Raw genomic sequence first — 16,098 nt, 5'->3', positions numbered from 1 at the left:
ACCTTTCAATCAAGCATTTTAATTGAGTCAGTGTTACTAATCAGCTTGATAACAATGATATGATCCTATTATACTTTTACCTCCATTATATACATATACATATGTATGTCCGAGTTCCCTAATAGAGTGTGATGGATATCAGCATCACATCCTATGATGAGATCAGTGATGCCAAGTGTAGGGATTTTTCCCTTTTTGTAGGGAATTTTTTCAAAAATTTCACGTGTAGGGAAAAAGGGAAAGATTTCTTATTATTGTAAAATTGTAGGGATTTTTCAATTTCATAGTTTTTAACAACAAAAAATATACTCTTTCATGTATTAAACGTTAAAATTAAATCAGTTTTAAGTGTATCGTTAGTAAAAATTCCGCTTGTAATTCCTACAATATATGTACCTACATATCGCTACAACACAAAATTAATTTCAAAATTTAATTTCATGAGAAACATATTAACCTCAACTATCTGAATCTGGATTTTTAAAATCCCTTGATTTGTTTAAAAGTTATTAAAAAAATTGTTAAATGTCATTAAATATTCATATCCATTTTTCTTGAAACGACTTTTTGGATTATGCCAATCCTGTAGGGCGATATATTCTGACTCCTTATAGATAGAGTAGTCGGGGGCTTAATGCAGTAACTCAGCATTGAAAAAATGAATTTAATGTACTGAAAATTTATAAAAGTAAACCGCAAAAAGTAAACGCAAAAGTAAACCTTATTCAAAATAATTATTTTATGAATTTTTTTTTGTTGGAGGTACATAAAATAAATTTTTAACATCGAATCATGATACTGCCATAAATCTTTCAATTGTCTTGTTTTTTTAATCTTAACTGAAGAGTCAGGGTTGGAAGATTTGTATGATGCAAAATTGAAAGAAAAAAAAATTAAAATTTAAATTCTAGAAATTTCATTCCTAAAAATTAAAAAAATACATATATACACATATGTATATTATAAAACGGAGCTAATATTTTAGTTTTTTATGTTATTTTTGTATTTTTTTAAGATAAACTTTGAAAAAAATGGAAAAAAGTAGTGTAGGGAAAAATGTAGGGAAAATAAAAAGTGAGTGTAGGGAAAAAAGGGATTTTTTCTCATAAGCGTAGGGATTTCTGGAAAAAATCTCCTGGCATCACTGGATGAGATCATCGCGCTTTGTACTATATCAGTCCAAAAGAGTACGAACGGCACTTTAGGTTAAGTCTGATGATAATACAATGGTTGATAAACATCGTGCGTGGAAGTTTGTAGATAAAAGAGAGATACATTTAATACTTTCATAGCAAAAGGTCCTAACTTTACCTTCATTTGTTGGAGAATGAAGTATGGTATAAGCCGTTGTTCTTGGTTTACGGTGTTCTTTCTCCATGAAAAGCAGCAAGTCATCTGTGATGTATAAACATTTTCACCAATTTTAGATCGCATGGGTGCCTTAGAATAATATTAGTGTAGATATGAGTGCTTATGCACTTTTTAGTATTTCAACCAATCAGTGTTGTGACCAGAAAAGCCTTTTCTGTAAGAATTTGTTTAAATCTAAAGATGTTGATGTTGAAATCGTATGGCAATGACTAGCTAAAAGGAATAATAAAGTTGTTTTAAATTTAATAATATGTCGTACTTAAATAAAATTCTTACTGATCTTTTTTAAATTGAAATATTTTTGCCAAATTACCGGGATTGCCGTAAAAATTTCTTGGGAATGTGAGTATAAATTAACTTAATTTAATGGAAATACCGAAATACTTTCTCTGCTCTCAACGTAAGAAAAATTGCATTCTAGGCATTTCAAATAAATAAATGTTGAATAAATTATTTATAAATGTAAAAACTGCAGCCTATGCGATAAATATTTTATAACTTGATGATAAAATACAAATAGCAAACATACTTTTAAATATCATTTAAGAGAAGAGCAAAGACAACAACATATTTTGTTATTCATAAACAACAAGTGAGTAGCAGTAATAATATATTTTATTTAACAGATTGTACTCGTTTTTTTTTCTTATTGTTGTATTTGAATATCTAAAACTTAAAAAAAAAACGATCATATCTTATTTAAAAGATAACAAAATAAAGAACATAATTCAGTTGTATATTGAAGTTGTTTTTGGGTAGATGGGCTCGTGTATGCCTGAGTTAAAGTGTAGGTTTTTTGGAACCAACAATTATAGGTAACATATAAGTAAATTTTACCTCTGAGTACTCTGTACTACGAACGGCAGTTTGTCAGTCTTTCTGCCTGTCTACCTAACTCGCTCAGTTCTACTGCTCTACAAAATTCTTATCTGAGTTTTATGGATTAAAAAAATTTGTTTTAATTTTTGTGTTTGATACACAACCAGTGCAGTTGTTAGTGTCATTTCACAAGGTAGCCGTTGAAAAGACTTTAAAAAGAGCTGAACACAGTGTTTGTGAGAATCAGTATTAAGTTGGCTTTCACTTGCAACAAGTGTTGTGGTTGTGGTGTTATTAAAATAATTAATATTTTTGTTTAATTTTTAATTTTGAAAAAAAAAAATCATTTAATAATGGATCACGATCATGATCACGGTGGTATGGGTGGTGGCGGTGACATGGGTGGTGGCAAAATGTGCCCTATGATTATGACCGTAAGTATACAATTTCTTTAATTTGATTTAATAAATTTTCATAAATCAAATACAATTTTAATTTAAATTGTTCTGTGAGTGTAACATACAGCTGAGTAAAATTCAAGTCGTTTCTTTGATCGTTTTACTTTGATCATACATAATTTAAACAAGTGTTTTGTTTTGCAGTGCTCTTAAAATCATTATAGTCTATTTAAGTTTTTAAGAGAATATAAGAGATTTATTTGTTGGAAGATTTAGTAAAGAGTGTGGCGTTTGGTATAAAAAAAAGTGTTGTTAAATTTATGAAAATTATTTAAATAATAAAAATTATTTTGTTCATAGATTTCTAGTATTTAAAGTATTCAAAAAAAATCCGGATATTAAAATATGTAAATATAATTGTTTTATATATAATGAAACAACCTAAGCATACAATATTAATGGATTTGAAAGAAGTATCAGTGATGAAAATTATGTTTGAAATCGTTAAAAGTTTAACATATGTTGTGAATTAAAAATAATGCTTTTATAAAAATTAAAAATATTTAAAAAAATTTAAAATTTAAATAAAATAACTGAGATTTATAGAGATTTTCGCGAAAATCTATTCAATATATAGGCCAAAAATCGGATATATTTATAGTTTCAAAAACATAACCACTTCAACTAAAAACGCTAAATAGACCATATTGATTTAAACAAGTAGAGCAAAATAAACAAACTAAATACAATATTAACACAATGTCTGACTTATCTCTCTCGATGATATATGCTTATAATTCATTCACCTTGTATTTATTTACCATTCGAATCGAGAACTCAGCAGTAGTCTATACGTATTATCAAAGAGACAGATAAAGAATTGAAGACAAAAAAAAAAAACCTAAACAAATCCAAAACTTTGGTATACGCTACACTTAAAGAAAAGAAAAACTCACACAACAATTTGTCAAATAAAATACATTTAAAGCGAAATTTTACTTATATTACAGTTCCATGCCGGTCACTGTGAACGTATTTTATGGAATGGTTGGGTTGCCAGTACTGTCACCGAATTTGTTTTCTCCGCTTTGGCCATCTTTTTGGTATCGTTCCTCTATGAAGGTTTGAAATTTGTTCGTGAATACTTTTTGCGTCAAACTGTCAAGAAAGAAGCTGAACGTGTGGCCGCTGAATTACAACAGAAAAATGGTGGTGCTGGTACCTCAAATGGACAACCTGCCTGTCATGGTAATATGCCCGAAATACGTCAGAAATCTTATAAGGAAAAGATATTTGCCAAACCCCACCTTATACAAACACTTATCAATTTGGTGCAAATTATACTTTCCTATCTGCTGATGTTGATCTTCATGACTTTTAACTATTGGTTGTGTTTGGCCGTTGTTTTGGGTCTGGGTTTGGGTTATTTCTTCTTTGGCTGGATTAAACAAGATGTTTACGAAAGTGAATGTTGTCACTAACTGAAAGAATGAAACATTATAAATATGCCAGAATGTTAAGATATTTGTTTAGGGGAACTTCTTTCTTTAAAGTTTATTTTTTTATATATACAAAATAAATATTTATAAGTTAGTAGTTTCTTAAAGGAGTTATAATATCTAAGGACTCCGTAATTATTCTGTTTAAATAATGTGATCATGTTCTGTTAGTAATTTTAACATGAATTCACTTGTGCCATAAATTAGTTAATTTAAGTTTGTACTGTTATTATTAATAAATATTTTAGTTTTGTTACCAAAAATATATATAAACATTCAAAATATAATTATTTTATTAGGACCTTTAAGTACTCTTATTATAAATTTTATACTTTGTAAAATATTTGTTCAGTTTTCTATTAAACTCTTTATACTTATTTCAACAAAATCAGTTATTTTTAAACCAAATGTTTTAATAGTTTGATTATCTGCATATTTAAGTTTTTTTTTATGATGAAAATACACATACATAAACCTATTTTTATAGAAAATCCTCCAATTGATTTAGTTAATATTTGCAAAATATTTTCATAAAATATTGTCATAGGTGGTCTTAACGAGTATGTACATTAAATATTCGGTTTTATTTGACTAATGGTATTTATTATACTTTTTATAAGTTTATCATTCTGTTTGCAATTTCTACATTTATATATAAAATATTTTGTTTTTTCTATACCTCATCGGAAAGACAATTAATTAAATTAATTAATAATTAAAAAAAAAATAAAAAACCCACTTAACAATTTTGAAGATTCTAACTACAATAGTTTTCCAGATATAAAATTTGTAACTTATGGGAGATGCCACGCAAATTATTGCAAGTTCGCCAATTTTTCCGAACGTTAATTAAGATTTTAATGTAATCTATGAAAAATTTGAATAATCTAATAGTTTCCCAGATATAGGAAATTTTGTATTTAATTAATATTGTGCCAAGCCCCTTATTCAAAATTCGCCCGTTATTCTCTAAATGTTCACATGAATGTCAAAGTTCTTCATGTAAAATTTGAAGATTCTAGCTCTAATATACGAATTTTTGTATTTAATTCATATGGGAGTGCGATTCCCCCGTTTACACCCCCCCCCCCCCCCACGTTCGCATGGATGTTAAAGTTCTTCGTGCAAAGTTTGAAGATTGTAGCTCTAATAATCAATCAGATAATCAATTTTTTGTATTTAATTCATATGGGTGGTGCCCCGCCTTCTATCGCTAGTCCGCCCATTTTTTTCCTTAAATATTCATGTCGATACTGGAGGTGCCACGCTCACTATAGCTAGACCGCCCATATGTTCCTATGGATGTCAAAGTTGCCCATACAACATTTAAGGACTCTGGCTGTTGCAGTTTCTGAGATATGCTACTTTTAATTCTTATTTTGGATGTGGGCTTGGAACCTCGCCTACTTAAAATTTCAAAATAAAAAGTAGCCTATAGTTCCTTTCAGACTTACAGGAAGACACTGCGAAAATTTCAATAAAATCGGTCCAGCAGTTAAGGCTGCTGGCACACATTCATATATATATTTTACACTTTTCAATCGATTTCCGTCACTTGTTTCCGTTATCCGATTTACCAATATGTTTTAGACACTAATAAACCAAGCAAAATCTATACACCTCTAGTGTACATAGTATGTACACTAGGTGTGTATGTACTACATACACAAATTGTTCAGCGAAATTTTTTCCGGATCGGCCAATAATTTATCATAGCTACCATATATAGTCCACTTCTGAAAATTACTTATTCGTAAATAAATAATGATTAAAATGAGTCAAATGATCCAACTTTTAAAATCGATGTCTTACAATTAGGATAAAAAAGACACCATTTTTTGGGAAATATTGAAGAAATAGTTATTTAAAGTCCTTTGGATAATTTTTGTTGGGATCAATAGGTGAAAAGTTACACTGAAAAAAAAACCCTGTATGGACCCCCTTTAACTTCGATAGTTCTTGACCGATAGCTGAAAATATCTATCTGGGCTACTATCCAATAGTATTAACCAAATTTCATCCAAATCGGAAAACATCAATCTTGCTTCACTTGACATGAAATTGCCCCTATAAATTAATCATTTTGTTAATTTTTTTCCGGATCGGTCCATAATTGATTATAGCTCCCATAATAAGCCCTCTTTTGAAAATCTACTTATTATGACATTTTGTATACATATATCCAAATCATTCATAAATACATTTACATATACATGTATATGTATATAGAGGAAAGTGAAATTTGTTTCCAGCTAATAACATTTTGATAAACACGATGACTCATGAACCGCAATGTTTAAATTGAAATGCAATTTCGTAACTATATTTAACTAATCGGAAAAGTTCAAGTTTTAAAATATTTTTTTATTCATCAATTCGCAAACGCATTTAACAGATTTTAAATTTCAATTATTTCATCAAACACAAAATGGGTCTTAGTTCCTTTGTCTAGTGGTCGGAAAAATATTTGTGTACTTTTTGTGGCGAAATTTATCAGTACTTATGTATTTTTTAAATTGAAATATTTTTTTTTATAATTTATGGACATTCCCCAATGAATAATCATTTCTCCAAACGCAGTAATTACAAGCGATAATGTTATCATATTTAAAAAATTAAGATATTATATATAGTGCGTTTTAGTAAAAAAGAACAATGGAATATAGCCATTTATACTCCAATCTTTAAACCCAAAAAATAATTACAAAATTTAAAGCAAATAAGCAAAATTCCGTGTTTTCGGATCGGAAATCCTTGAATACCGGAATATACCATAGATTCCATAATTTATGAAAACCACGTGATAGATCCAAGTTATGTGAGAATTTGTAAAAATTATTTTACTAATATGTGTGAGAGTTATGGAACGGTTTCCAGCCTAATTGGTAACATTCATATACAATAAGGTAAAAAACTTTTTAGAACTATCACTCCTGGCCTTATTGATACTACATTTCAGAATTTCGAACAAATATTCGTAGAATTATATTGACTTTATAGGACCCATAAAAACTATGAACTACTCTTGATTAACTCCAATAAATTCATGAATCGCACATCTGAGAAAATAAAGACAAGAACATAAATTACTTTGGCCTGGATTTCGGTATATTGAGCGTAAAAGTCACCACAATTATTTCAAACAATAAGCTATGGATACTAATATAATATAAATGATCCCTCATAACAGTCAACAAGAAGTGCAAATGAGTATCAGTGAAATGCTGGAGGAGCCAAAGTTTTATGAAAATTAGGATACAAATTATTTTGAAAATAAAATTAATGTAATTTCATATTAATAAAAACATATATAATTAAACCTTTCCGAGGAAGGCCGAGGAGTCTCTGCAATAGCCTTAGGGTGGGCTCAATCGAAAACAAGAAAGACAAAAATTTCTCAATACCTTGAACCCTGTTCTCCGGGTAAGAAGATACCGGTGGCCGAGAGAGTTATATCTTTGTAACTTCCTCTCTTGTGTAATCTTTGACCTGAAGTTATAATAGAGATACCATATAAAGGATAGAACCATCAGCGTACTTATATATTGGTATAAAAGGGCACCAGTCGTATAAGGTTCTAGAAAAATTGATGGATATACCTTCAACTGAAATGCGTGTAAGATATAAAATAGCGCTAATCGCCGATCGACTCTAAGCGAATTAACCATAGGTTACCGTATTGGATTATAAACAAACATCAAATGTACCTGATCGAATACCAGAGTCAGAAATTGACAAAAATTGTGAGACGTTGATGCCAAATAGAGAATCATTGCCAAATGAAATATTAGAGTTATAACCCGTTGGAATTCGCTGCTACATGAACGGCTCTATAGGGGGGGGGGGAGATAGATATACTATATACCGAAATATATGATCATATTCCAGATCACAACACTAGCTTCCAGATGCAAGTCCGTGTTATTACGGAATGTGTAAAATGGGCTGATGTAAACATACATATTTCCCGGCAACCGAACGGCAATAAAGGCATTATCAGACGAAAGGGTTAAGTCTAATAAGGTATTAGACTGTAAAAAAGTCATAACCCACTTTTTTCTCCGTGGTAAGCTCTGTTTATATGGCCATGGAACTTAAAGAAGGTAACCTGACAAATGTGCGGTGGGAAAGACCAAAAAAAACATTGTGGAGTAAAACGAAATAATAACGAGAGTCTATAACGACCCTAAGGATTTGAAAAGGAATTACGTCCATGAGACTGAGTTTTTGAATCATTAAAAATTTACATTTAAATGAGTGCACAACTGGCCGCTGCCGGAGGCCTAGGTGTAAAACTTAATGATACGATGTTTATAGCATACTCCTCTTCAACCTAAAACTATTCTTTAAAACATATATAAAGTGCTTATACAATCTGTTAAATTAAATAAATCGGAATATATAAAAAATACATATGTACTGTATATCTTTATTTAAAATAAAACAAAATATCTACAACCGAACAAAAAAAAAATAAACTCTAAACTAAATTTTAAATACAACTTAAGATAAGAAAAAAATATGTATATATTATAATAAAAATTAATTTACATAAGTATACACGTAAATAAGTTTGTAATATTATTTATATAATAATAAAAAAATGACTAAAATCTGAATACTTATACGATAGATCATTTATAATTATAATATTTAATAAATATTGAAAAATTCAAAATTATAAATATTTGATATCAATACAAGACCACGAAGTCAAGACAAGAAAACGTAAAAAGCAGTACTTTAAAACTATGTAAACATTTAATTTTGTTCAAAATTAATTACTAGTAGTATTTAATAAGTAGCAATAAAATAATCTCGACGGTTCTTTTTGTTTAATTTTATCTTTTTGATTAACGTTTTTTTTAAGGAGGAGTATCTTTTTATTAATTGCAATATTTAATGATTGTTTTAAGGTTTTAAACCTTTTTCTTGTTGTCAGTTTAACTTGAATCATTTTTGTTTTACATGAGTGATGAGTGTAGGTTTGAATTAGTTTACAAGCAGTGTAGTTCTCATAAGCCGGTAGCTCCTGCAGCCATCATGCCGCCGTGATGATGGTGATGCATGCCACCATTTTGAAAATACATATAGTAATTGTAGGGTTGTTGAGAGGCAGCGGCGGCGGCAACGGCTACCTGTGTAGCGGCCACTTGATGTTGAGCCAAAGCTGCTGTATTCGAAGCACTTTCACAGTCCAGCAATTGTTGTGAACCCGTGCCAGTGGCCGCACCCACGGGTGAATGTGTCAGGGGAAGCCCTGAGGGTATGCTACCACCTACTGGATTACCTACTTGACAACTGGCCCTTAAAGCTACTGCCTGATGATGAGCTAGTATATCGCTAACTGTATGAGAGGACGGCCAACCATGGGCAGCTGCTGCTGCAGCGGCAGCCGAACGCATTTGATGTGTTTGTGTTGATCCCGTTTGTGGTGGTGAGGGACTACCGCAAGACACAGCTGATTTCATATTGTAGGCACTGTAGGGTTGATAATACAAGTGTGGATGATGAGCATGGGCCGCCACCGCTGCTGCGGCATGTGTGTGATGAGCCGTTGCTGCTGCTACTGCTGTGACCGCGGCATGTGAAGACGCATGATGACCGTGATGATGTGGATGGGCATGATGATGAGCATGATGGGCAGCGGCATGTGTGTGAGAGTGTTGAGGTGAAGCATTCGTTGTTGCTGAATTTCCCGTTACCACTGAACCACCACCACTGTGATGATGATGATGTGTTATAGAACCCAGTTTATTGCGCAATATTCTCGATATTGAACTGACACTGGGTACATTCGTTTTATCACAGATGCCTTCACTCAACAAACGATCACGTATTTCCCAAGCAAATATACCGGGATCTCTTTGCTTCAACTCTCTTATATAGTTCACCACCTTGGGTGTAGTAACACGAGGTTTGGAGCCTCCAATAGCGCCGGGTAATATGGAACCAGTTTCATGATATCTGGCCAGAATTTTTGAAACACAGCCATGACTCACTCTTAGCTGACGACTGATATCACAGGGCCTTATGCCGAAACGGGCCAGCTCAACAATGCGCATGCGTGTTGCATTCGGTAACGGTCGACCATTGACAAACACGCCTCCCAATTGGTTGACTTCACCATATTGAGGGCATTGATTCTCTAAAATTAAAAGAAAAGAAAATATGATTAATATCTGGAAAATTTTCTTGGAATATGTTTTTGTTATTATTATGTTTAGTAATTATTATTGTGTGTTTTTGTGCTTCTGCTATAAAGAGAAAATACATATTTGCACTCGTATTAGCACACAATTAAAATTTAATGGTAAAGTTCCGAGAATTGCGGATATTGCTTGTGTTTGTATTTGCTTTTTAGATGTTAAGATTTTAATGGTAAAAAACATACATATATTGGTAATAATGATGTTGGCATAAAACCGAAACTCCCAAGAAGACTTAATAATAATTCCAAAACTAATTTTCTTTAAGTGTATTTTAGTTATTTTTTTTTAAATTTCTTTGTCCCAATATTACATTATGATCATGGAAATTGCACTCTTAACACATGTAATATGATACAAAAACATGATTATAGTTGAGAATGAAAAAAAAAAAACTTAGAGCCCTATTATCAACAAGTGTGTTTTGAATTGAAAGAAAATCTATGGCACTAAATGTTTATTAAGTACTATTATAAATGTAAAGTAAACCCATTTCTAATTGTTTTGAAACAAAAATCGTAGAAGTTACAGTAGCCCTGCTGCTGCCACTGAATTGTATTGTGTTTTTTTTCGGATTGATTATGAGGCATACAGCTCGTTGTGCTTACAATCTGCAAGTCCATAAATTTTACTACATTTTGAAGTAATCATAAAAAAATAATGACTACAAAAAAAACACACACACAACTGAAACATATAAAGAACTAATATGAACGAACGTGTTTAAAACTTTTTTCGAGAATTATGAATGAAAGTTTGAATATGAAAAAAAAACTTAGAAGAAGAATGTACTAAGGTCGTTACTCTAAATGTAGTGGGAAAGAGAGCGAGAGAGACCGAGATGTGTAGTTTTTAAAAGATGAATAATGATTCAGACTGAAAGCAAATATTAAGGAAGTTCAAAGGTTGTTTAGGAATTGGTTATCTAGTAGAAATACACAAATTCTTTACGGGAAGTAATCTGGATTACCAGCAAAGTCTTCAGCAACACTTTTTACCACCTAGACTAAGGAGATAACCTACATTTAGGAGTCGGGGAAGTAAACTGGAATTATCATCAGCAAAGTTGTCAGAACAAAAATCCAAATTCCGACTGTGGCTGTAACGGGTTGCGAAAGTCCCCCAAATCAATCACACACATAATGTCATGCTGAATAAAAAGTTTCTTTAGGGATGTAACCCGATGAGTCGTTCCGACTTTAACATCTCACAGTTGGATGCTGCTCGAGGCATGTCTGGAAGGACATTCCTTTAGATCGTACTTTGTATACAGCAGCTTTGAATGACATTCATTAAGATACCATAAATACCGTGGTTTCAGGCTACAGCATGAATGTCGTAATTGAAATAGAGAGCAACAGGCTCAACGTCTGATGGACCCTCATAGTATAGTTTTAGGTGTTACAACAGCAACAAAAATTTCTGAGTTCAATCTCTGTCCATATATAGGACTGAGACTTTTTAAGTAATTTGTTAGACTTATGCTTCATTGTACTGATGACTTCTGGAATAGGACTTTTTATGGATGCCTGGAAGAGATCCAATAATTTTTGCAAGATTCATGCTAATTTCGAGTATCCTGCTTTAAGTTTTAGGTATTACAACAACAACAGAAATATCTGAGTTCAACCTTAGTCCAGAAGAAAATTATAAGACTTATGCTTCATTATACTGTTTGGAAGTGGGCTTTTTATGGATGCCTGGAAAAGAATCGGTAATTTTTGCAGGAATCAAGCCAATTTCAATTATCCTGTTCTAAAGTGCAGTGTATCCAGAGAGAGAGAGTGAAAGAGAGAGCTTTCTGTAACGATCAAACAAATAGTAGTCGTAGGGGACAATGGCTGGACAAGAAGGTGGGAGAGTACAAACGCTACTTCTATCTAAATAGTTTTTAACAGATATTGCCACATGTTGCAAGAGAGTTGTTATTTTGGATTATTATGTTTTCATAATTGGCTGCATATTTTGGACATTTTTCGGCCAATGCACTCTTTATGCTCAAACTAGTTGCATTTGGGCTATGTTTAGACAGACTTCAGCAGGACCTCTTTGTACCCACCAAATACAAAACATTAACTTAGCTTCCTGGATTTTTGGCTTTGATGTCGATTCAGATAATTGGTCGGTTTTATAGCGTTCAAGCTGCATTACGGTCATGCAAATTCGTGTTTCATGATCCATCGGCCTCAATTCGAATGATACCCAATCTTCCTGAATCTTGCTGCTCGCAAACCTTTTGATATTGCTGCTTGAGTTGCTCCCACTGATTTTGCAAGCTCTTGTTAAGCGTGACATCAATCTTCATTGAGTAATGCCATCAATTCTTGACCTTCACACTTTTTTACTTGCCTGGGCGATCTTTGTCTTCTATGACTCATTTTTAAGGGGGTTAGGGGTTTCAATATAGAATAAACTACATTAACACAAAGTATTTGTGGACAAATTCAGCACTCTAGCACTCCGTTTGGACCCTATTGTGATTCCAACAGACGGTCCGTCATAGAGACATTATCGTCCTAAAATCTAACAGGAATCTAAAGTATATAGTATATACACTTTTATGGATCTAAGACCAATATATTGAAAGTTGATCCTTGAATAAAAATAAGAAATTTTGAATCTTAACACAACCTCATGAACCTCCCTAATATACCTTTGAAATTATCTAAACAAAAAAAAATTTAAATAAAAAGTACTTTATGTAATAAGAATCAATAGACTTTCGTTTTGTTTAGAAAAAAAACTTTGCTCACAGATGTTCAGTTTCAGTTTGCAAATTAGAAAAAAATACTAAGCAATTTTCTAGTTTTCTTTCAATGGCATAATCCAAAGAAATTTTAAAATTGGGTAAATGTGTTGTTATTGCTGAATTGTTTTTTTTTTTGCAGTAATTGTTATAAAGAAATTATAACACATATTTATTACCGGAAATCTTAACGATATTTTTTTTGTAAATGCATAAATAGCACAAAATATATATTCATAGTCATAATTTAGTAGTAATTTGTTAATTTATTTGAAAAAAAAATATCGACTTTAAATGACTTTTATGTGGTTTTATTTTTAATGATATTTTTTGAAATAGATTTCTTAAGTGCAATGACTAAATTTAAAATTATTATTTTAAAACGTGTCATTGCATAAATTCTAATGCAAGTTCAGGTAGCAATAATATATAGAGTGAACTACGAATTTTTAAAGCTGTAAATTAGAGTTAGGCAAACGAGAGCAAGCACTATTATGAGTTGTCTGGCATTCTTGCTTTCGTTTGTCTCTCTCAGTTGAGATCAGCTCTAAAATAAAATAGTTGAGCAGCATACTTAAGCTTCAACTAAATACAACTTTCTCTCTCGGTCTCAATTGCTGTGTTGTCCATATGTTGCCTATATTTCGATATCTCACTTTCAAAACTGTGTAGTGCAACTTCAAAAAGTTTAAATTGATTCTAATGCAAAAAAGAATTTACATAAAATCTGTCTTATTTAAATTTTGTTTTTTTTACAAAATTTACAATTTCCTTGCATGATTTGGGAGTATAAAAGCTTGAAATAAAATTCAACTTATTTTCATTGTGGATTTTGCATTAGTTCAGCTCTAGATTATAAATCGGTGAAAACGTCAAAATGTTTAAAACATTAATATTCGGTTTATACTTGTGTTATATTCTCAATGAAAAGGAAATCTTTGCAAATCCCACACCTGAAATCATTTCACAAGATGATAACCTGGTGATGAAAAATAAGGAAAAAGGACAGAGAAACGTAAGAAAATATTAAAAATAAAACATTATTAAATACTAATATTTGATATATAATATAAGAAACGCTGTTTAGATACCATGTTCGATATTATCTCAGACTTATTCGGTTATGATGATGATTATGATTCTTCCGATTCTGATTCCGATTATGATTCGAGCTATGAGGATTATTATAGAAGTGGCGATATTAAGAAGAGAAATAATGGTAAACATGATAAAAGCTTTGCTGATTTTTGGCTTTGCTGATATTTTGGAAAATTTCAGATAATTGTCGAGTTTGCAGTATTATTTACAATCAAATTACTCAAGAAGGACACATTCATCTGCCATTAACCAACGATAAAGAAGAAAATAAGAAGGAATCCAATACCGGTTCTATGAAATCAAGCGATCAAGCAAAGGAAAAGATACCGGATAAACCTGTAGCCACAAATAAAACAGCTTCAGCTACAGTAACTAAGACTTCAGATACCGTAACTGAAAGTTCAAATCAAAGTGCTGCAGATGCTACCAAAAAAGTAATACCCCCTAAAGAAGATGAAAAATCAGATGATGTGACGACAACTGAAAAAATTCCAGCCAAAAAAGAAGATGATAAAGATAAAACTTCAGATGAAGCGAAAAAATCAGAAGCAGATACAGAAAGTAAAAAAGTCCAAGAGGATGTAACAACAACAACAACAGCCACTGAAAAAACCGAATAAATTTTTAATATTTTCGTTATTTAACGAAATTTTATTTTTTAACAAAAAAACTGACATTTTCAATAAATTATGTGAAACCACTATATTCTGAATTTTATGACAATCTTATTAATTTCTATTAAAAAATCTCCGAAATACATAGCTGTTTTGTCATAAAGTTTAGAATAAGGGATCGAGAACCTCGATTCGAGATTTGTATTATTTTTTCCTATTGCGCTCGTTCACTAGCTCGGGAATTAATTAAATAACTATATCCTTCGAGAGAGTACATTTCCAAATTTCTTATTTTATATGAAAGAAGCTCTTGAACTCAAATGGAAATTTATGATCCTGCAATATATTCAAATGATCGTGCTTTTTTTTCATTTTCTCCTATTCTATATAACCGGCCTGGTGGTTTTCAAAACTTATAGAAAAATAAACAAAATTATACAAATACCTAACTGTCACAACAAATCTAAACAACTTCGAAAATATTTAACAGTGACAGTTCAACATACAGATCTACCACAAATTTCTTCTCTTCTCATTCAAGCAACACGCCCTTTTTGTGAAAAACAAAAAAAAAAAAAAATAATAATAAATGTTATAAAAAATTCAAGTTGACACTGTATTTGACATTTGTAATCTTTAGATCGTTAATTATTTGTGAATTTGTGATGTTGTATGAAAAACATTATATGTAAGTGTATCCCTTTCCTGATAAAAACCACACAGAAGTGAAGATGTTTTGTTGGCTGTTCTGAAAAGTTCTCATTATAAAATTTTCAAAATTTGTCTGGTTAAACGAAAAGAAAAACTGAAAACATATTTTAGTGATAGTTCCAATTTGTTCATTGTATTGTGTGAACAAAAACACATCACAACATTGTTGTTTATGAACAAGTTGAATTTCATTGTAAAGGGTGTTTCAAAAAGGGAAGGTTAATATATAATTTAATATATTCAATATACTAGTTGATAGTTTTGACCACAGTTTTGTCACTAGATTATAGTCTAATCAATAGGCAAGACTATAGTCTTGTTAATATACAAGTCTATAATCTAGTTAATATACTAGTATATAGTCTAGTCAATTGACTAGACCATGAACTAGTATTTTCACTATACTTTAGACTGTTCTATTGACTATACCATAGACCCTTCTATTGACTAGACTATGGACTAGACTAGGCTAGTCTATTAACTAGTCTATAGACCAGTCTAGACCATAGACTAATTTATTGATTAGACTAGTCTATCGATATTGACTAGACTACAGATGAGTATATTGACGAAACTATAAACTAGTCTTTTGATTAGAAACTAGATTGTTGACTAGACTATAGACTAGTCTAT

The 16,098-nt window shown here is 31.2% G+C and overlaps 3 protein-coding genes across 3 annotated transcripts in view; 2 read left to right on the top strand and 1 right to left on the bottom strand.

Moving 5' to 3' along the window:
• The first annotated feature begins 2,123 nt into the window (after positions 1-2,123).
• LOC119610518 (high affinity copper uptake protein 1) lies at positions 2,124-4,578 on the top strand. The gene is made up of 2 exons (XM_037965765.1): positions 2,124-2,624; positions 3,599-4,578. The coding sequence occupies exons 1-2, from the start codon at positions 2,544-2,546 to the stop codon at positions 4,067-4,069; spliced, it is 552 nt and encodes a 183-aa protein (XP_037821693.1). The 5' UTR covers positions 2,124-2,543; the 3' UTR covers positions 4,070-4,578.
• A 3,917-nt stretch (positions 4,579-8,495) lies between these two features.
• The window catches only part of LOC119610514 (paired box pox-meso protein), a 34,193-nt gene continuing 26,590 nt past the window's right edge, over positions 8,496-16,098 (bottom strand). Inside the window, exon 2 of the mRNA XM_037965761.1 lies at positions 8,496-10,235. Within this exon, the coding sequence (XP_037821689.1) occupies positions 9,103-10,235 (1,133 nt within the window). The 3' untranslated portion in view covers positions 8,496-9,102. The remainder of the gene's footprint in view (positions 10,236-16,098) is intronic.
• On the top strand, positions 13,853-14,857 carry LOC119610515. Its single transcript, XM_037965762.1, has 3 exons — positions 13,853-14,057; positions 14,117-14,261; positions 14,321-14,857. Exons 1-3 carry the CDS (start codon positions 13,920-13,922, stop codon positions 14,758-14,760), a joined length of 723 nt encoding a protein of 240 aa, XP_037821690.1. The 5' UTR covers positions 13,853-13,919; the 3' UTR covers positions 14,761-14,857.

The sequence above is a fragment of the Lucilia sericata genome, unplaced genomic scaffold (assembly GCF_015586225.1).
Source record: "Lucilia sericata isolate MDLA Ls3-8-SP2 unplaced genomic scaffold, ASM1558622v1 Contig001219F_arrow, whole genome shotgun sequence".
NCBI lineage: Eukaryota > Metazoa > Arthropoda > Insecta > Diptera > Calliphoridae > Lucilia > Lucilia sericata.
The sequence above is the reverse complement of the archived record's forward strand: the minus strand, read 5'-3'. Positions and strand labels throughout refer to the sequence as shown.